The following is a 20552-nucleotide window of genomic DNA, read 5'->3' as shown; positions in this document are numbered from 1 at the left end:
AGCTAGCATTGAGAGAGTCCAGAGGAGGGCCACTAGCACGGTCAAGGGGCATCAGGGCAGGCCCTCTGAAAAGAGGCTAAAGGGCCTGAACCTATTCATCCTCCACAAGAGAAGGCTTAGAGGGGATCTGGTGGCCACTTACAAACTCACCATGGGGGACCAGCAGGAATTGGGGGAGGCTCTGTTCCCCCGGGCACCACCCAGGGTTACTAGGAATAACAGCCACAAATTGTTAGAGAGAAGGTTCAGGCTGGACATCAGGAGACATTACTTTACAGTTAGGGCTTCCAGGCTCTGGAATGGGCTCCCAAGTGAGGTGATACTCTCTCTTACCTTGAGAGTCTTCAAGAGGAGGCTAGACAGATATTTGGCTGGGGTGATATGATCCTGGCACCCATTGAGTCCGGGGCAGGGGGTTGGACCTGATGATCTGTTTAGGTCTCTTCCAACCCTAAGTACTATGATACTATGAACCACTTGCTGATCCCCTACCTTCAAGGAAGTCTGGTGTGCTATCACTCAGACAAAGAACAATAAGGTGCTAGACCCAGACAGCATCCCCACAGAGGTCTTCAAAGTTGTTGAAACAGCACTAATGCACAAATTTCACCAACTCATCAGAATATGGGTTAGTAAGGAAGTTCCACCTTACTTAAAGAATGCCAACATTGTGACCATCTTCAAGAAAGGGGATAAGTCAGTGTGTGGGAACTACTGCGACATTGCCCTCCTTTCCACTGTTGGGAAGATTCTTACATCCTTCTGAATCGCCTCTTCTCCATTATTGAAGATGTCCTTCCAGAATCCCAGTATGGCTTTAGATGATCTTGGGGTACCACTGACATGATTTTTGTTTCACAACAGATCCAGAAGTATAGAGAGCACCACCAGGTGCTGTTTATGACATTCATTGACCTCTCCATCAATTGTGAAGCCTTAAGGAAGGTGCTGGCTAGGTTTAGTTGTCCACTGAAGTTCATCAGTGTCCTCAGGTTACTCCATAATGGGATGACCAGCACAGTCCTTTGCAATGGATGAGAGAAGGATCTAGTTACCATTCGTATTGGTGTCAAGCAGGGCTGCATCATCACCCCAACTCTTTTTTCCATCCATCTTGCTGTGATTTTGTTTCTCATCTGTGACCACCTTCCTCCTGGAATTGAGGTTGAGTAGCAAATGGGTGGTCAGCTTTTCAACCTGCAGTACCTCCACAGCAAAATGAAAACTACCAAGACTGCCATCACTGACTTTCAGTATGCTAACGACTGCAGGACCTGTTGGAATTCCATCTGGGATAGTGAAAGAACTAGTTGAGGACATCTTAGAGCCACTGAAAATAATTTTTGCAAACTAATGGATAATAGGCAAGGTCACAAAGCACTGAAGAAGGGTTAAAATAGTGTCCATCTTTTAAAAAAGGGAAACGGGAGGACTTGGGGAATTATAGACTGGTCAGAATGCCTTCAATTCCTAGGAACTTACTGGAACAAATTGCAGAACATTCATATATTCTTACAACCATATATATTAATTGTGTTCCTTCTAGAGAAGCTCACAACATTTTTTTTCTTTGAACTTTAAACTGTACCCCTTCTAACTGTATCCCTTCAGTCAGCCTAACTTCAACTCCTGGGAAGTTAGCAGAGCAAATTATAAAATAATCAATTTGTATGTATATGGAAGTTAGTGTGAATATTAGTAGCCAAGGCGGATGTATTAAGAACAAATCATGCCAAACCAACCTGATTTCCTTTTTGACAAAGTAACAAATAAGGAGAATCCAGTGGACATAATATATCTGGATTTTAATAAAGCTTTTGACATTGTTCCATAAGAACATGGGCTAGGTAGAATTGCTATTAGGTAAATGCAAGCCCCTGCTTTCCTTGCAGGGGGGTTGAAGCTATTTAGCTGCATTCTATTCATTTTATCCAAAAAATATTAAATGCAAAATATATACTAACATCACTCAGGGCAAAAGCCAGGGTAGAAACCAAGGCACTCTTCCTTCCAGGGCACTACCCATCACATTGAGCCAAGCTCCCTCCAGCTCCCTCTCCTTCTGGCCCCATGTGTTTTCTCTTAGCTGCCCATTAGACCAGCTTCAAAAGGGTGCTCTTGGCCCTGCTTCACCTACACCCTGGCTATTACAGTTCTTTGCTGGAGAGTGGGAGAACCTGGGCCTCCCCTCTCCCTAGGCAAATTCCATAACCACTGATGTATTAGTGAGAAGGCCCACCTCCTTCATGTAACTTACATGGACTTGACATGACTTCCTGTGTGGAACAGCATCTCACATCCACATAAGTGGCGAAAAATCCTGCTTACGTGGCTAACTTTAGCAGCATGAATGCTATTTACCCATCTAAAGAAGGGCCTTAGGTCTTATGGAGGGTTATTTCCATCTTTCACCAGTTAATTGGGTAGGGTCTTAGATGGAAAGAAGCCAACTCCTTCAACCTAAGATTGACACAAAAATATTCCTTTTATTAACATTATGATTCAAAATGAGTACCTTTTGTATTATCTTGGAGATTTGTTAATTTGCATCTATCAAATTATTTTTAATTGTGCCCTTAATTTGATCATTTCATTGTTCCATCTTTAATTAGCTTAGTGAAATTGCAGGAAATTAGCTGAGTAATATACTTGCTTAAATGCATATTTGCATACTTATCCTTCTTAAAAAAATTAAATAAAAAAAAAAAGACAGAACTGGTTTGTTCCATCATATTGCAATTTATGTCACGAGCCCAAGGACACATGTAACATCAGGTAAGAAATCTACAAGTCACAATGCTTTTGGATTAATAATGTAAGTCCTTTCACAGGCCCCTTTATTCCCTTAAATATAATGCTGCCCCTGGCTTGGGGCTCCTATAAATCCCTGGCTGCTCTTTTTTCGAACTGCCTGTTGCATTCTTTTCTTGTTCCTGAATTTCGTAACCTCCAAACCAGCCTTTTCCTCAACCAGTAAGGTTCAGGGTTGCCAACCCAAGGCATTTTTTTTTTACTGACAATCTGCAAAGTTTTTACTGATGACTAACCTTTTTTGCTGACACGTTTTATATAATGTAAATGTAACCCTTCTGTTAGACCCTGGACAAAGGCTGGGTTCAAACCATAAAAAAAATTGGAGATTATTGGTAAAAACAAAATGTCAAGTGGTTCTTGGGGTGGTAACCCTACTTGACTACAGCCATGATTTTACACTGTGCTGCCCCCACTTCAGGGGTTCCCCACTCACCCCCATACCCTTGTATCCCTGAATGAATCCCACAGCATGCTGCCCTCCCAGGGGTTTCCTACTCACCCCCACCTCTGGTATCCCCAGCTGCACCCCATACCATGCTGTGTACCCGAGGTCACCTACTCACCCCCATATCCTGGTACCCCTGACAGCACCCCACACAGTGCTGCACCCACCCCAGAGGGCCTCTACTCATGCCCATACCCTGGTACTACTGACTTCACCCCATACCATGCTGCCCCCCATCTCTAGGGTCCCTTGCTTCCCCCCAAACCCTTGTACCTCCAACTGCATCCCACACCACACTATCTGCCCAGCCACCCCCAGCCTTGCTCTCACCAGCCCCATTCCCCTCATCCCAGCACAGACTGCCCCAAGAAAACCTACTGTCTGCCTACCTGCTACCCAGTCATGTTATAGGCAGATCAGAGGCAGCACCAGGAGCAACACCAACACCATAAAGACCTGAGAAGAGCTACCTTAGGGTACTGCACTCCTACTCAGATGTCAGGTGGTACTGCTATGCTTAAAAAATGCAGCTAGCTTGTTTTCCAACCATGGAGTTTCAGCCGTTCCATGCTATTAGGGAGCTGATTTTACAGGGGTGTTTGTGCTTCCTGATTTATGGATGGTGCAGTGTCTTTATGGAATTTACAGACAGGCATTTGCAACCTCGTTATTTATGAAATAGTCATAAGTTTACAGACAGTTAGCAAACCTGGCTTGGTTACTCCAAGATTTGTACCAATAGAAATGAGAGCAGAAGTTGGTCCTTTTGCAAATTTTACTCACCATCATAAATGCTGCAATCACTGCTTTCTGTGAGAACTCATGGGTTTCTTTTGCTGTGTGGGCAATGTCACCCACTGTTCTTGTGAATGTAGCCATTGATCTCAGAAAGCTCAGCTTTAGACTTAGGTCCTAAACCCCTCCCAGGAACAAAGAAAATAACAGTTTAATGCATTAATGATAGCTCAATACCAGGAGAAGTAAAGCAGCTGAGACCTTATCTAGACTAGGATATAAAGGTGAGACATTAGATCTGAGTAGCTTCCAACTGGCTACAGTTTTCCATATTCAAAAGTACTGTGCCTTTGTCTTGGTTTCAGTTTTAGAATGTGCTGATTAGATCAAGTAAGTTATTGTGATCTAGCACTGCACATTTACACCCTAGTTTATGCAAGGCCTCCTGGGTCATGTCAAAATACAGTATCCTGTATCCAGCTCCCACCACCTGTATTTTAAAAACACCTCACCTAATAGCCAATGCCTGGTCTCCTTTCCTGCCAGTGGATAAGGAGTAATTATTATGTGCTGAAACCTTACAACTTACTGATATTTAACATTAAAAGACAGTCACAGCCAGGAACCTTTCTAGATGCAGGAAAACCAGGAATGTAGAAAAAAGGCTCAAACATATTTAGTCTGTCCATACTATCATTTAGTTTAGTTCTCATGGGAAATAGAACATTCCATTAAGGCTGTAATTAATCATTTTGTGGTGAAAAGAGTTACTTTGGACATTGCGATAAGAGTCTGAAAACCCCCAACTACATCATGGGTAAGTTTTAGAATTTAAAATAAATAAGAAATAAACAGGGTGCAACTGGTCTGATCTCATAGTTGTAAAAATATGTAGTCCCTTAATTCTTTTGATCAGATGAAAAGGGATATTTAACAAACTTTTCTGTAGCTTCTAAGCCAAAAAAACTCATAAACCAACTTCTGCCATGAGACTGTCATAAAGCTAAAATCACAAAATACCCTCTTTTCCCTGATGCCAACTCTCATAAAAAGGAGAACAAGCAAGATCACTATATTTGGACATCACTTCATAAACCCACTGAACTGATAATGTTACTGTCAGTCTCATTTTAATCTCAGAGCTACCCATGGGCATGCAAGGATGGTCACGGGCATTGAAGAAGTGAGCAGGAAATTTTATCTTTTCTTGGAACTGCTTTTCTTAGCACCAAAGCAGAAATCCTTGCCCTGGGAATTACATGAGAGTAAGTCTTCCTTCAGACTTCAGCATGGAACGCTTTGTAGCCACATTTTGAAGGTGAGTTGTGCGGTGCCAGACCCAGGAGGTCCACTTTTCAGAATATTCAAGTATTCTGGAAACTCAAGCCATAATACAATGATGTTTAAAGCCCCATGAGTCAAATTTCTAGTATAGACAAGATTGTTACAACCTTAGTACCTCAGATTGCTACAACCTTAGGACCTCAGAAGTTTAGGAATGAGTAAGGAACCCATAGCAATTAGTCCTGTACACAGTACCATGGCTGAGGCAGTGCAGCGGCGGAAGTGGTGTAACATTTGGAAGAGAATGTTGTCCACCAAGGGCAGGATACTGTCCTTTGTTTTCATGGCCACTTGGTCATAGCAAAGATGGAGCGTGCTGAATGACCTCCTCCATTCATTCTGCTGTAACAGAAAGGGAGAAAGACACAGACTCATCTTTGAGATCACTTCCTCTCATGAATGATCTCATACCTCCCTCGCCACAGAACTGCTGCAATCCTTAAGTTTTAGACAACTTTTTATAGACTGAGAGAGAACCTGTAGAGAAGCACGTGAGTCAGAGGCCACAAAGGATTATTATGATAATCTGATCTGACTTCTCAAGTAGCCTAGGCCAGTGATACTCAACCTTTTTCCTTGGCGGGCTAGATGGGCAGTGCCTGGTCAGCCCATGGACCAGATATGACTAGTGGCCCTGATCTGGTGCTGGGGGCAGACACAGCAGGGCCCCATCTGGCCACAAAGAGGTGGCAGGGATGGTAGGGGAGCAGCCTGGGCCATGGGGATGACAGGGCCATGACCCAGCCCCAATCCAGTGCTACCGAGGGGAGGGGCAAGGCCTGGCCCCAATATGGCTATGCTGGGGGAGAGGGTTTGGGAACTTAGAGGGTGAGGGTGGCTCGTGGGGAGCCCCGTGAGCCAGATGCAATGGCTCTGCAGGCCGTATTTGGCCCACAGGGCAGAGGTTGAGCACCCATGGCACAGGCTATAGGATTTCACCCCATGACTATGGCAGTGGAGGAAGAATCATTCTTCCTTCCTAACAGAGAATATTACTGAGCCCTGTAACTTGCGAGCAACAGTAGAGGGAATCTAAGCCAGACTTTTGGAAAGACATGTAATTTTGGTTTAAAGACTCATGTGGGAGGAATTCACCAGAGATAAATACTTGGAAAGGAAACATCCACTTATGAATGCCTCCCCTACCATCTCTGAGAAGAGAGGAGTTTAAATATCAGAACAGGTTCAGAGCTAAGCAGCATCCTCTCCTGGTAGAGGCTGTGATACCGACACACTCAAGTGGCCTCTTCCAAGGCAATATGGCAACATTTCTCACTTATGGCATTTGATAAGATCCAGCTCCATAATTCCTTGTTCCTGCCCCATAATTCCAGGGAGATTGCTCATATGAATAGTTTCAGGAGAAAGACTTGAGGATAGGGTCCACAATTTGTATCAATGAGACCCAGAGGTTGAGATTTTAATCTTGCAGAGTCAGGAAATTCAGGTTCCCCCAACAGCCTTAACTCTAACACCCTGTGCCTTGCATCTTTTTTTCTTTCCTGCTCCAAACAGCTCATGAAGAGAGTGTGTTCAGAAAGCAGAGCTGATGCAGTTCTGGGTCTCATGGACTCACATGTTTCCCAAGTTTTACTGCGACTAGAATACCTCACTCCTAACCCAGATCACACATCAGGCAGTGCAATGTCCTGTTTTGCAAGTGCAACTCATAGTGATAAAAGACTTCACTTTCCCTTGTACCATGAAGCCTGCATACTTGACCCCAGAAATGTCACTGAAAAGAGGCAAACATAGAAAAGCATGCCTTGCAAGCTATGCCTGAGAAGCAGTTTCACAAAACACAGCAGTCGAGCTGTACCTCACTGGGTGAACCTTCCTCTGGGATCAGCTGGTTACTGAATTCCTGCAGCACCACTAAGGTGTCATTGAGGTGGCGAGTAGCTGTGAGACTGATGGCAGAAGCAATCCCCTAAAACACAGAGTCATGCCTCAGCATAGAACTATTTCTTTTTCCATGATCCTCACCTGCAGTCCTTACCTTGGCTCCCTCACTTCCCTTCTCAAACTGTGAAGACCTTCACGGACCTTCCTTTTCATTCCCCTTTCAGGCAAGGAGGCATGGCCTTCCATCATTACCCTCCTTCTCCCTCCAGTCTCATGGGAGATCTTTGATAGCTACTTTATACCTTTCTCTTCTCCCTCCTTGACCCTAAGATTAGTCAATTTCTCCCACTTCGATGCTTGCAGAGATATTTGAGGGCTCCACAATAATTTGCAGTCCTCCTCTTCAGTGTTTGGAAACTCTTCTTGTTCCCTTCCTTCCCCACAAAGATTCATTGCCTAACCCCTCAACTATCCTCACCTCTCTCTCAGCTTCTTCTTGATGAGAAGTTTGCAGAATGATGATGAGATATTCCCTCACAAACTCTTTGCTTCTGGATACCCGTAATACTGTCCCATAAAATTTATATGGGAAATACTACAAAAAATGACATTCTCATTAAATACACTAGAACAAATGTCATTCCTGTTAGTAGTTTTGGAGATCATAGTTTGCACTGTCCTGTCTTGATGGAACAAAAATTACTTCCTCCAAACCATTTTCTATTGATGCTGATGGCCTTGTTCCTCGCTCATACTGATAGGTTGATAGTTGGGAAAAATAATTCAGATTCAAGATAATACCTTATGTGTTTTCAAAAAAATTCCACCATTATGGTCACCATTTGGTTGACAGTAAGGAATGGTAGTTTATGGCAGAGGTAATAAGGGCTAGATACTATCTGACTGATTTCTTTACTATCTGATGGACAGTATTATGGTACATTACAACTCTGCAAAATGAAAATTTTGATTCTCTTCATGTATATAACAGTGAAATATTACTGCTTTGAAGATTGCACCTGGCCATCATCACAGATAGTATTTGGAATGTAGCTTTTCCACATCACTATCATCATCTATTTATTGAAGCTGAGATTTTAGTGCATGTTTCAAAGCAAGCCCATAATTCCATACATAACCAGGAAAATCAGGGCCCTGGTTTTTATGAGCTGTCAAGCGTTCAGCACTTTCAGTGACTATTCTGAGAATATGCTGTCTAATACTATCAGAGGATCCGGATCCAGAGTTGGAGAAATGTAGGCAAGAAGACAGTGGGAGGGGAATATTGCTCTTGAAAAGCAGATTTTCCCATCCAGCATAGACCATAAATGGTGAATTATTAGCATTTTATGCAGCATACAATATTCTATAGAGATTTTTAGTGGGTCATTATGCAACGGTTATGGAAGAAGTATATTTAAAAAAAGCATAGAATGAGAAGAGGCTAAGTGCTTAAGTATCTGCTTGATTTAAACATATGACTAAAGTCAACAGAAGTCAAATAGGAATTTACAAATTCTAATACAAAATAAAGCAAAAGAACTCTAACTTGTATTTCTTAAACACCAACCTTATAATTTAGGCTATCTAGCATTCTTTCATTTCCCCAGAAACATTAACAACTCTGGAAGACTGCACTTACAGTTTCACTCTTATACACTCAATAAATAGAGGACTGACCTTATCTTGGGGCCCATGAGAGTAGCTTTTGCTTTTTACAAGGATCTCATTTACAAGCTCACGGGACCATGCATCATCCATAATGGATTCCACTGACATTTCTAAAAGCTGTTGGAGGGTAGGAGAAAGAATCTGTTACAAATATTTATACTCCTCAAACTTATTGCTGCCCTCTATTTTCAAAATAGTCAGGACTTAGAGATAGAAACTACAAGATGACTCACTTCCTCTGGTATCCATTCTCTGACCACAGCTATGGCAGATACTTCAGAGATAAGTGTATGTAAGCATAAGACAGAATGGAGACCTAACCTTATGCCCATAATGCACCAGCCAACACAGCCATGTTAGTATACTGACAGACACGCGTTGCACCGAGTATAGACCTAATGCATGTTACTTCCACTCCAGAGTGGAAAGAAGAAGGTGGATCTTCAAGAACCCTAGAATGTCCTGCTAGATTCATAGTTGTAAGGCAGGGGTGGCCAAGTTGCAGCATGCATGCCATAAGTGGCACACAGCAGATCAGAAAGGGGACAAACAGTGTAGTGCAGACAGGATAAGAAGCAGAAAGCAGAGCAGCAGACTGGGTAGGGAGCATAGGGCAGGAAGGAGAAAGCAGAGTAGCAGATTGTACAGTGGAAAGGGATCAGAGAGGCACTTGGGGAGGGTGCAGGGCTAATTTGTGGCATGCCTGCCAAAAAAGTTGGCCCCCATTGTTGTAATGCATGCCATGATTGGAAACACTGGTATTGTTCTGTTGCTGTGTAGATATATTTGGGAAGGATATGCAAAGCAACTGATTATATCATATAATAGGAGAAACATCAATGATTCTTTGCTTAGTGTGAATGGAACACAACAGAGATGCTGCTGATGGGATAAAGAAGATGGATGTTAGAAAGAGGGCTGACTTTTACCATAAGCAGCTTGCCCTTCCATGTCTTCTCTTCCAGAGTTTCCTTAGTATGTGCTAGAAGGGACAGAAATGTAGCTGGTCAGCAAAAATGGTATAAATGTTGTTCAGACTGAGTCAGCAAAACACAATGGAAACCTAGAATGTCAGTGAAAAGTGAGTTGCACCAGATAGGATGGATGCTTTTGCTTGATTATCAACATATCAATATGAAATATGAGCAAACCACGTAACCACTGAAAGAATTACAAAGGTAAGAGCTGGATTTGCCATCTCTTGAACTCTTTTAATTGAGCTGAACACCTTTCTGGAAATTATTCTTTTGTCAAACATGTTCTTGGGTTCAACAGAGCAGTGGTTTTCAAACTTTTTCACACTGGAACCCATTAGCATAACAATCAGCTTTGCTGTGACCCACACCCTTGGTCCCCAACCCACAGGGTGTCTCTTTCTCTCCCTCTCTCTTCCCCCCTCCTTTCTCTCCCTCCTTCTCCCCCCTTCCCTTCCTCCCCTCCCAAAAGAGAGAAAGAAAAGCATGTTTGCAATTAAACCCCATCAAGCTGGGCATGCAAGAAAAAGACACACTTTGTGTATTTATTCACTAATGTGAGACATCAACCCCCAATACTCAGCTAGACACATTAAGAGAAGACCATGAGTATGATTCTTTCCCCATTGAAAATAAAAACTTCAAATGACTTCTGCAGGAGCAAGATCATATAAGTCTACAAAATGTTTCCCAACATATATTCCTATCACTTCTGTGGGGTGATGCAACTGAACTGTTTGCCATTGGTAAGTGGGAAGGACTGATCACTCACACTCGCTGTTTGATGTTCTGCTTCCCTACCTTCCAGATATTTGATGAGCTCAGGAATGTGCTCTGTCCACAGCTGCCCCAAAACTGAGTGCATCACAGGGTGAAGAGAGTTGATAGGGTGGAGGGCATGAAGCAGTTGGAGGGCAATAATCCCAGAATCCCCACCCTTGTAGGGATACAATGAAATTACCTGGTAAATGAAGAGACAGAGTTAAATTTAAGGCACTAATAATGAAAGGAAAGTTAGGAGATTCAGTTCTAATGCTACACATTGTCTCTTAAAATATCACTTGTGTATGGATGGGGACCAGCAGAGGGGCTGGAAGGGACCTTACATATCATCGGGTCCAGTTCCCCTGCACTTGGGCAGGAAAGACTTCTGGGATCAGATGATCCCAGCAAGATAGGTGTTAAGATGCTGTTTGAAGATGATCAGGATGTGTGACTGTACCACCTCTGGGGGGGAGCCTGTTCCAAACCCTCAGTATTCAACTCATAAAGAAAATTTTCCTTTTGTCTAGCTTGAAGCAATCCTCAGTCAGCTTGTGCCTATTATTTCTTGTCCTCCCCTGGGGGAGCCTTGGTGAACAGATGCTCCCCCAGGCCCTGATATACACCCTTGATATACTTATAGGCTGCCACCAAGTTCCCTCTGAATCTTCTCTTCTCCTGGCTGAACAGTACCAAGTCTTTCAGCCTCTCCTCATATAACCTGCTCTCTAGGCCTCTAATCATGTGCATGGCTGTCCTTTGGACTCTCTCAAGCTTCTTCACCTCCTTCCTGAAGTGCAGCGCCCAGAACTAGACACGGAAATCCAGCTGTGGTCTCATCAAGGCCGAGTAGAGAGGGAGGATGACATTCTTAGCCTTGCTTGAGATGCCTCGGTAGATGCATGACAGTGTTTGATTATCTCTGCCAGTATGGCATCACATTGTTGGCTCATGTTCATTTTGTTCATGTTCTTTATCACGACACCCAGGTCTCATTCAGATGTGGTTCTAGCAAGCATAGCACTACTGAGCCTGTACGTGTGTTGTGGATTACATCTCCCCAGATGGAGCACTTTACATTTCTCTGTATTAAATGATATCAGATTGAGGTCCACCCACCTCGCGAACCTACCCAGGACACGGGGTCGGACTCAATGGTCTACTGAGGTCTCTTTCAACCCTAACATCTAAGAATCTATGAAAGGTCAGCCTGTATTGCCAGCCTGTTTCCAAGTGTGACCACACTCCCCTATAGTTTGGTGTCATCCACGAACTTTGCTAGCTCACTTTTAATACCTGAATCCAAATTGTTGATGGACATGTTGAAAAGCACTTGTCTGAGGACTGTACCCTGAGGGACACCACTGATCACCCTCTGCCATGATGACTCATCACGTCAATCAATACTCTCTGGATCCTACCACAGATCCAATAACCTAGCCACTGGATGGTAAAGTAGTCAAGGCCTCATTTTCCCAATTTTTTCATGAGGACTTCATGGGAGACCAGATGTAACATGGCAGCTTTGTACCTTGAGCAGTGGGAGTGAATGGGGCAGGAATGGCTACCATGCTGCGATACCAGCTATTTTTATACCTCTCTCCCGAAGGCAGTGCTTCAGACCACTGCCCTGGACACTCCTTTTCAGATTCACTACTGGAGATCAGCTTTGTCTGAAATGGCTATATATCTGAACAGTCCCACAAGAGCATGCAAAAATCTGAATGGCAGGTTTGAGAGATAAGACCATCAAGTATGATATAAGAAAACCTCAGTTGGCCTAAGCACAGCACACTGTGATTTCACAGATAACAAATTTTAAATGTCTTCTGATATAGTATTCAATTAGGTGCAAGTATTCTACACCAAAGAAGTGAATCACAGGTCCAATCACTTACTAAAAGGCGTAGCAAGAGTGCCTGAGGTGTTGGGAGCTCAGCCGCTGCCAAAAGAAGAAAGAGAACCACATTGAAAGAGAGTGCATTTCTGGTGCAAAATAGAGCAGTATCTGAATGGAAGGCAAATTATTGCATAAGAAAGAGCCACCAATTCCTCTGTTCCTCCTTCCATCCCCTCCCTACCATTTTACGAGAAATAAAATTAGAAAACTTTTACAATCATGATTTCAAAAGAGAAAACAAATATGTAGATTCTGGAACCTCCTAACCACTGCTGAACAAAGTAACAGCACCCCCAGAACATTCATATGCCTTCTTGGGAATGAACTTTGCTTTGCATTTCACTAGCTACTTCAGGGGTCTTAATCCAAACTAATTCAACCTCATCCAAGATAGAAAGATGAACTGTAGGAGACCACAAATGAAAAAAAGTGTGTTATCCCCCCAAATAACTCAAGATGGAATTGATATACAGGTTTCCTTCACTTTATGTGGGTTCTGTATATGTGAATTTGCTCTTATGCAATGACCCTTTTTATACTCCAAATTCGTTATATGCAAAGTAAATTAACTCTTATGCGATCAGCAAAAGGTAAGCCTGTGCAGGGTGGGGAAAGAGTCATGGGCGTGGGGTGGGGGCAGATGGAGGCCCCAGTGGTGAGGGAGGGAGTGGGACACAGGCAGGAGCAGGGGCTGGGGTGAGTGGGGCCTCGATTTGCCCCCCCCCCACCAGTGGTGAGAGAGGGAGTGGGACTGGAGCACAGGCAAACACTGCACAGCAAGGGCAGGGCACAGGACAGGGGGCTCTTCCCAGTGAAGGGGTTGGGCCACACTGGGCTCGGGGCAGGTGGTGGTGGCTCTGGGAGGGGGCCTATGGGGGTGGGCTGCAGCTACCCCAAAATTTGCCATAGCCCTCCCAACAACCCTCCCAGCACTGCCATCTCCCACCCTGAATGCAGCATAGCCCAAACACCCTGCTGGGAAGAGCTCAGCATGGCCCTCAGCCCCAGCCTACAGTGGCAGCCTGTAGCAGCAGGAGCTGCACCTCCTGCCCCGCACCCCACCCTGCGGTGCAGTGCCTGCCTCTGCCTCTGCCCCAGCCCCAGCCTAGCCCCACTCCCTCTGCTCCAGCCTCAGCCCCAGCCCAGACGGACTCCCTTCCTAACCACCAGTGGGGTATCAGATTGAGGCACCACTCAGCCCAGCCCCTGGGGTTGGGCTCTTCCTGGCGGGGGTGTTGGGCTGCACTGTGCTTGAGGCGGGTGGTGGTGGAATGAGAAGAATAATAGTATCTGGTAAATGCATGGCAGCATCTAAAATAATCAGAAGCTAAAGTAGACTACCAATGCTAGCGTGATGCTTTAACTCTTTTCTAGCTCCTCTCTTCAGGATCACGCTGGGAAGATCCCAGCGCTGCCCCAGCCCCATCAGACTTACCTGCTGCCAATGCAGTTGAGGTCTTGGAACGTATCCCTATTCATTACCTTGTAAAATGGGCTCCCCTTATGTGAATTTGAGTTATGCAGTTTTTCAGGAACACATCTACCACATAAAGCAAGGGAAACCTATATTTATCTATGGCATCCTGGAAAATGTCCTTCGTGTGCCTGTGCTTTCACCCATATGTCCATTCCTTCTTGTAAGGCTCTTCATTTATAGTGTTATAGTGTTCAAAGCTAGAATGTTGACAAAGAGTTTTGGTCAATGGATGACAATCTACTTGCTATCCACAAACTCAGCACATTCATTGGCTGCTTGAATCTATGTACGCTTATGAGTATGTATGAGTGTAGGTAGTTACGTGAGCTGAATTCTGTGTCTGTTTGAGAAGAACCCACAGGTTTTGTGTTGCCCCTTGCTAGACATTTATATGTCTTCCTATCATCAGCCCTGTAACCTTCTCCAGCAGAAAGTTCCATTCATATAGTAAATAGGCAATCAATTGAATGCAGCTCTTCTGATACTAACGCCTTCTGTGTAATTCCCCCAGGTAAGGAGATCTGCCTGCAATTCTTGACTTTAGAAGCAAAGATGTCAAGGCCTTGCCAACTGGGATGAAAGTGTTGGTATACTCCAGAGGGCACACAACCTGCATTAACATTTTCCAGGGCACCTGAAAGCAATAAGCAGCAGATGATGAGTCATTGTTACTTATGTGATTCCTTGAACAATCCTACGAATTTCTTTCTTCTTAGGGGGAAAAAAGCTTCTTTTTACCCATTTCTTTGAGATGATGCAACCTGATAAATATTCTTGAATACCAATGTAATTCAAGCAGGCTGAGCATTTTACAAAAAGCACAGTCAGCAGGCTCAAAGAGGGAAGACATTTTTCTTTCCCTAGTGAATCATCTCCTCCTATCTTTGTGACTGGCCCAGGGAGACATGCTATGGGAGGAATGCACTGGAAGGAAGATTCCTTTGGAGTGTGCCCTTGCAAATGCATGCAAGCAAGGAATTTAGAAGGCAACGTTTAGCTGGAACTCCTGGGAAGTTTTGTCAGCCAGCTTGCAGGCACGCTTACCAAGTGTAGGGTGCTGATGCTGTACTTCTGGATCATTTCATCATTCCAGGCATCTTTGGACGTCTATAAATAGGTAGAGAATCAGAACTAATTAATCTGCTCAGTTTCTAAACTCACAGTGACTGAGAATGAGCGGGCAAAAAAGATGTTGGAGGAGGAGCTGCTCATGTTGAGGGAAATATCTGCAAGACAATTACTTGGTCCAAATATGGAGTTCCTTACAACAGCCATTGAAATCTTGCCTAATAACTTCCTTAATCCAAACAGTCCCTGCAAAAAATACTTTCCATTAATTTTCAAAAAGCAAAATTATTCCTCACTGCTTTGTAAATTTTTGTTTCTAAGTCTCTTGCATTTTGAGACTTAAACTGCTTAATCTTGTCCTGTTAAATACAAACCAGGGGAAAATGAACTCATATAAGCTGGTGTGTTCTCAGCTGACACTGACTTTCTGAGGAAAATATACCTTAGTCATCATGGTGAAGAGAAGAATGATAATATCTGGTTAATGCATGGCAGCATCTAAAATAATCAGAAGCTAAAGTAGACTACCAATGCTAGTGTGATGCTCTAACCCTTTTCTAGCTCCTCTTTTCAGGATCACGTGCCCTAGCACTTTGATATTCAGAATATGTTTTTGATGTTCTGCTATTTACAAAAAAACTGAAAATAGGGGCAAAACAAAGCTGAGGGATAATGTCACAACACGCAAACGAGCCAAAAAAGCTCCAGGTGACAGGCTACCAAAGGAAATTATTAGCTCCAATAAGTGGTCCATGGCAACACATACTAAAAGCACTTGAACACTCAATTGACTATCATGTAGAGAACAGCTAGTTCCTAGTGGAATGACTATCATGTAGAGAACAGCTAGTTCCTAGTGGAATGGGGAGGCAACTATTCAGGCACTGGCCACTGTGGAGATGGTGTGAAACCAGCAGGAGGAGCACTTCTCATCCAACCAATAACACCATTTTCAGAGTGCATCTACACAAGACACTACATCACTGTAGAATGAGCTACTGTGACGTAGCATCAGCAGGCATGAACCATGATGCCACCACTACTACACAGTAACCTGAGAGGATGACCCTCAGGTAGAGGTCATCCTCTTGTGCGTGGATGACCTCTACCTGACTCAAGAAGTCTATGGGCCAACGAGAGGCAAAGCGCTGCTCGACCTGGTGCTGGCTACTGGGGAGGACCTAGTCGGCGACCTAGTGATCGATGGGAAGCTGGGTGACAGTGACCACGAGCTGATCACCTTCACCATCCGCCGAAAAGCTGGCAAGTCAGTCAGCAACACGCAAGTCCTTGACTTCAGGAAAGCCGACTTTGACAAGCTCAGGAGGCTTGTCAGTGAGGCCCTAAGGGACTGTGACCACAGGGAGAGGGGAGTTCAAGAAGAGTGGTTGCTCCTCAAGGGAGCGATCCTCAATGCACAAACTAAGTCTATTCCATCTCGGAGGAAAGGCAGCAAGAGGGCACAGCAGCCCCCCTGGCTCTCCAGGGACCTAGCAGACCTCCTGAGGCTAAAAAGAAAGGCCTACAAAGGATGGAGGATGGGAGTCACCTCCAAGGAGGATTATTCTGCACTGGTCCGGTCCTGTAGGGAGCAGACCAGGAAAGCCAAGGCTGCAACTGAACTCCAGCTAGCTTTGAGCATCAAGGACAATAAAAAGTCCTTTTTCAGATATGTGGGGAGCTGGAGGAAAAGCAGGGGCAACGTTGGACCCCTGCTGAACCAGATGGGGCAACTGACAACTGACGCCCAGGAAAAAGCCAACCTATTAAATAGGTACTTTGCGTCGGTCTTTCATCAGCCCCATGGGACGCCCGTGCCCGCTACAGGGCCGGGAAGTCCGGGTGAGGGTGATCCCCTGCCCTCCATTAATGCTGACTTTGTGAAGGAACATCTTGAGAAGCTGGATACCTTCAAGTCAGCCGGCCCTGACAATCTTCACCCCAGGGTACTCAAGGAGCTGGCGAGCATCATAGCCCAGCCTCTAGCGCGGATCTTTGAAAACTCTTGGCGCTCTGGTGTAGTGCCCGAAGACTGGAAGAAGGCCAACGTGGTGCCTATCTTCAAGAAAGGGAGGAAAGTGGATCCGGCTAACTATAGGCCCATCAGCCTGACTTCTATCCCGGGGAAGATCTTAGAAAAGTTTATTAAGGAGGCCATCCTTAATGGACTGGCCGACGCCAACATCTTAAGGGATAGCCAGCACGGGTTTGTTGCGGGTAGGTCTTGCTTGACCAATCTCATTTCCTTCTACGACCAGGTGACCTATCACCTGGACAAGGGAGATGAGATTGATGTCATATATCTTGACTTCAAAAAAGCCTTCGATCTGGTGTCCCATGATCGTCTCTTGGAGAAACCGGCCAATTGTCGCCTTGGGTCCCCCACGATCCACTGGCTGGAAAATTGGCTCCGGGGTCGGACCCAGAGGGTAGTAATTGATGGAAGTCACTCATCGTGGTGTCCTGTGACCAGTGGGGTCCCCCAGGGCTCTGTCCTTGGACCCATACTGTTCAACATCTTCATTAATGATGTGGACACTGGAGTCAGAAGCGGACTGGCCAAGTTCGCCGATGACACCAAACTTTGGGGCAAAGCATCCACAGGCGGATGATCCAGGCTGACCTGGACAGGCTCAGCAAGTGGGCGGATGAGAATCTGATGATGTTCAACGCCGATAAATGCAAGGTTCTCCACCTTGGGAAAAAAAACCCGCAGCATCCTTATAGGCTCGGCAGTGCTATGTTGGTTAGCACTATGGAAGAAAGAGACTTGGGGGTCATCATTGACCACAAGATGAACATGAGCCTGCAATGCGATGCTGCGGCTAATAAAGCGACCAAAACGCTGGCTTGCATCCATAGATGCTTCTCAAGCAAATCCCGGGACGTCATTCTCCCCCTGTACTCGGCCTTAGTGAGGCCGCAGCTGGAGTACTGCGTCCAGTTTTGGGCTCCACAATTCAAAAAGGATGTGGAGAAGCTTGAGAGAGTCCAGAGAAGAGCCACGCGCATGATCAGAGGTCAGGGAAGCAGACCCTACGATGACAGGCTGAGAGCCCTGGGGCTCTTTAGCCTGGAAAAGCGCAGGCTCAGGGGTGATCTGATGGCCACCTACAAGTTTATCAGGGGTGATCACCAGTATCTAGGGGAACGTTTGTTCACCAGAGCGCCCCAAGGGATGACGAGGACGAATGGTCACAAACTACTACAAGATCGTTTCAGGCTGGACATAAGGAAGAATTTCTTTACTGTCCGAGCCCCCAAGGTCTGGAACAGCCTGCCACCGGAGGTTGTTCAAGCGCCTTCATTGAACATCTTCAAGATGAAACTGGATGCTTATCTTGCTGGGATCCTATGACCCCAGCTGACGTCCTGCCCTTTGGGCGGGGGGCTGGACTCGATGATCTTCCGAGGTCCCTTCCAGCCCTAATGTCTATGAAATCTATGAAACTTGTTGTTACTGCACAGTAGGGTCAGAAATAACCTGTGTGGCACCAGGACTGTCCAAAAACAACTGCGCAATTAGGTGCACATGTAGGCGCGCCCTCAGACAGTAGAGATGCCCACTGTCATACCCTACAGCTGGGTTATACTTACTCTAGATGGGAATGCTGGGGGAAATTCTAGCATTAACCTGTGAGTAAATCCCTGCAGGCAGATAAGCATGAAGCTCTTTGATTGGTAGGAATTTAGGATGGACAGCGAGAAGGCTTAATCATATTCCTGTAGACTGAAAAGGGCCTCATCTTGAAAAGGGAGAGAGAAGGAGGGAGGAGGAACAAAGCATAACAAAGGGGATAGCACAAAAACGAATACAAAGGGCGAGTGCAAGAGAGAGAAGCAAGAGAACTAACCAATGAAAGATGATGGTTTGACAAGATATGGGGGGAAGGGGCAAAGTAAAAGGAAATGTGATCCCTATGGGAACACAGGAGCACCCTTTCAGCTCCTGAAATAACATAGGTCGCTGAAGCATGATAAGGGGACAGAAAATAGTAGTATGACACTCTTTACATTGAAAGCACACTGTAGTGTAGACATCTATGGCAGAAAAAGCACATCAGGGATTGAAAAGAACCAGAAAGAGGGCAACAACAACTGTTAAGAGGTGGTAGGGAAAAGGGGAAGAGGTTAAAACTTAAAGGGAACTTTTTTCTGTTTCTTACTGTGGTGCAGACAAGGTGCTCACACTGCTGGATGACGAAATCCACAAGCACTTTGCCTCCTGGTAGGGTAAGGTACCCGCAGCATCCCAAGCTTCTAATTAGCTGTAAGAGAGGTCTCTTCACCTTCAGGACAGCCTCACATGAACAAAGCAAAAGACATTTTTAATTCCAGGCAAGCACCACCCACAAACTGGTTGAGAAGGAGAAAAGGAGACACAATTTTGTGATCACTAAACTTTCATTTGTCCTATGTTAGAAGTAGAGACAGTCTCCTTCCTCCCCTTTCTCCAGTTCTGCACTTCCACTAGGATATACGACATATACATATATTCAGTCATTCATCTATATATTTATACGTAGTTAAGCTTTCTATTGTGTTTTTAGTTAATAACAAAGCAAAGAAAACAAGCAATTTGCTCTGCTTAATCAGAGGAATAGGGCTCAATTAATCATTAATAAGACATCAGAGAATACAGCTACAGCACAGTGATCCTAGAGCTACCAGACCAAGGGGGCAAAGACTTTTCCATAGCCTTGTAGTTCTGTTGGCCAGTGAAATTCATTTACCATACTAGAGATTTGAGGCAAGTCTATTCCCAGATACTGAGAATCTTTCTTACCAGCTCAGTGTTTTCCGTTATGAGGAGGGCCACAGACTGTACCAGGACATTTTTTACTTTGTCCATATGGGGAGCTGAAAAAAAAAGCAGGCACAAGGTTTGATAGATTGAAATCTATCACAGGAAGCCCTTCACACTTTTAAATTTATAGCTCTCTTGCCTGTTAGTGGCTTGGCTTAATTCATCTTAGCTTCCCAAACAAAGTTATTGAAACAATCATATTCTTTGACTGCTTCATTTCAAAATACCCCATCAAGACATGCTACCATTGCATTATAGATACACTGGCCTGGAAGATGCTTCCTGGGCCACTAAGCCCAGTGTATTCACAGGTAACCAATAACCCAAGGGTGTCAAACTTATTTGGCCTAGCGGGCTGGATGAGTGGTGTGGGTCCCATTTACAGGCCAGACTATCCAATGAAACCTGCCCCCAACCAGGATCCAGGGTCCACAGCACCCACTCCAAGATCCATACTACAAGTGGCACCTACTCCACATGCAGCAATCCCGCTGCCTCTTGCTGGTCCAGGACCTGCACCACACATGGTGCCAACTCCAGCCAGTCCATGACATGCTCTGTGCATGGTGCATGCCCCAGCTGGTCTGGGGCTGTGCCATGTGTAGAACCCACCCCAGCTGGCCTGAGACCCACACCATATGTAGCGTCTGTGGGCAATGAGCCAAGTGTGGATCATGGACCAGCTGCGGAAGATACCACATATGGTGTGC

The 20552-nt window shown here is 45.0% G+C and overlaps 1 protein-coding gene across 1 annotated transcript in view; it reads right to left on the bottom strand.

Moving 5' to 3' along the window:
- The window catches only part of LOC106739178 (maestro heat-like repeat-containing protein family member 7), a 61114-nt gene extending 41225 nt beyond the window's left edge, over positions 1-19889 (bottom strand). The window contains exons 1-10 of the mRNA XM_059716325.1: positions 19822-19889; positions 19202-19336; positions 15012-15074; positions 14457-14601; positions 12489-12532; positions 10630-10789; positions 9784-9836; positions 8864-8971; positions 5534-5680; positions 4043-4171 (exon numbers count right to left, since the gene is read on the bottom strand). Of these exons, the coding sequence (XP_059572308.1) occupies positions 4043-4171; positions 5534-5680; positions 8864-8971; positions 9784-9836; positions 10630-10789; positions 12489-12532; positions 14457-14601; positions 15012-15074; positions 19202-19336; positions 19822-19887 (1050 nt within the window). The 5' untranslated portion in view covers positions 19888-19889. The remainder of the gene's footprint in view (positions 1-4042; positions 4172-5533; positions 5681-8863; positions 8972-9783; positions 9837-10629; positions 10790-12488; positions 12533-14456; positions 14602-15011; positions 15075-19201; positions 19337-19821) is intronic.
- Between the last annotated feature and the right edge of the window lie 663 nt (positions 19890-20552).

This window comes from Alligator mississippiensis, chromosome 1 (genome assembly GCF_030867095.1).
Source record: "Alligator mississippiensis isolate rAllMis1 chromosome 1, rAllMis1, whole genome shotgun sequence".
Classification (NCBI taxonomy): Eukaryota; Metazoa; Chordata; order Crocodylia; family Alligatoridae; genus Alligator; species Alligator mississippiensis.
Note: the sequence above shows the minus strand (reverse complement) of the source record. Positions and strands in the feature narration are given on the sequence as shown.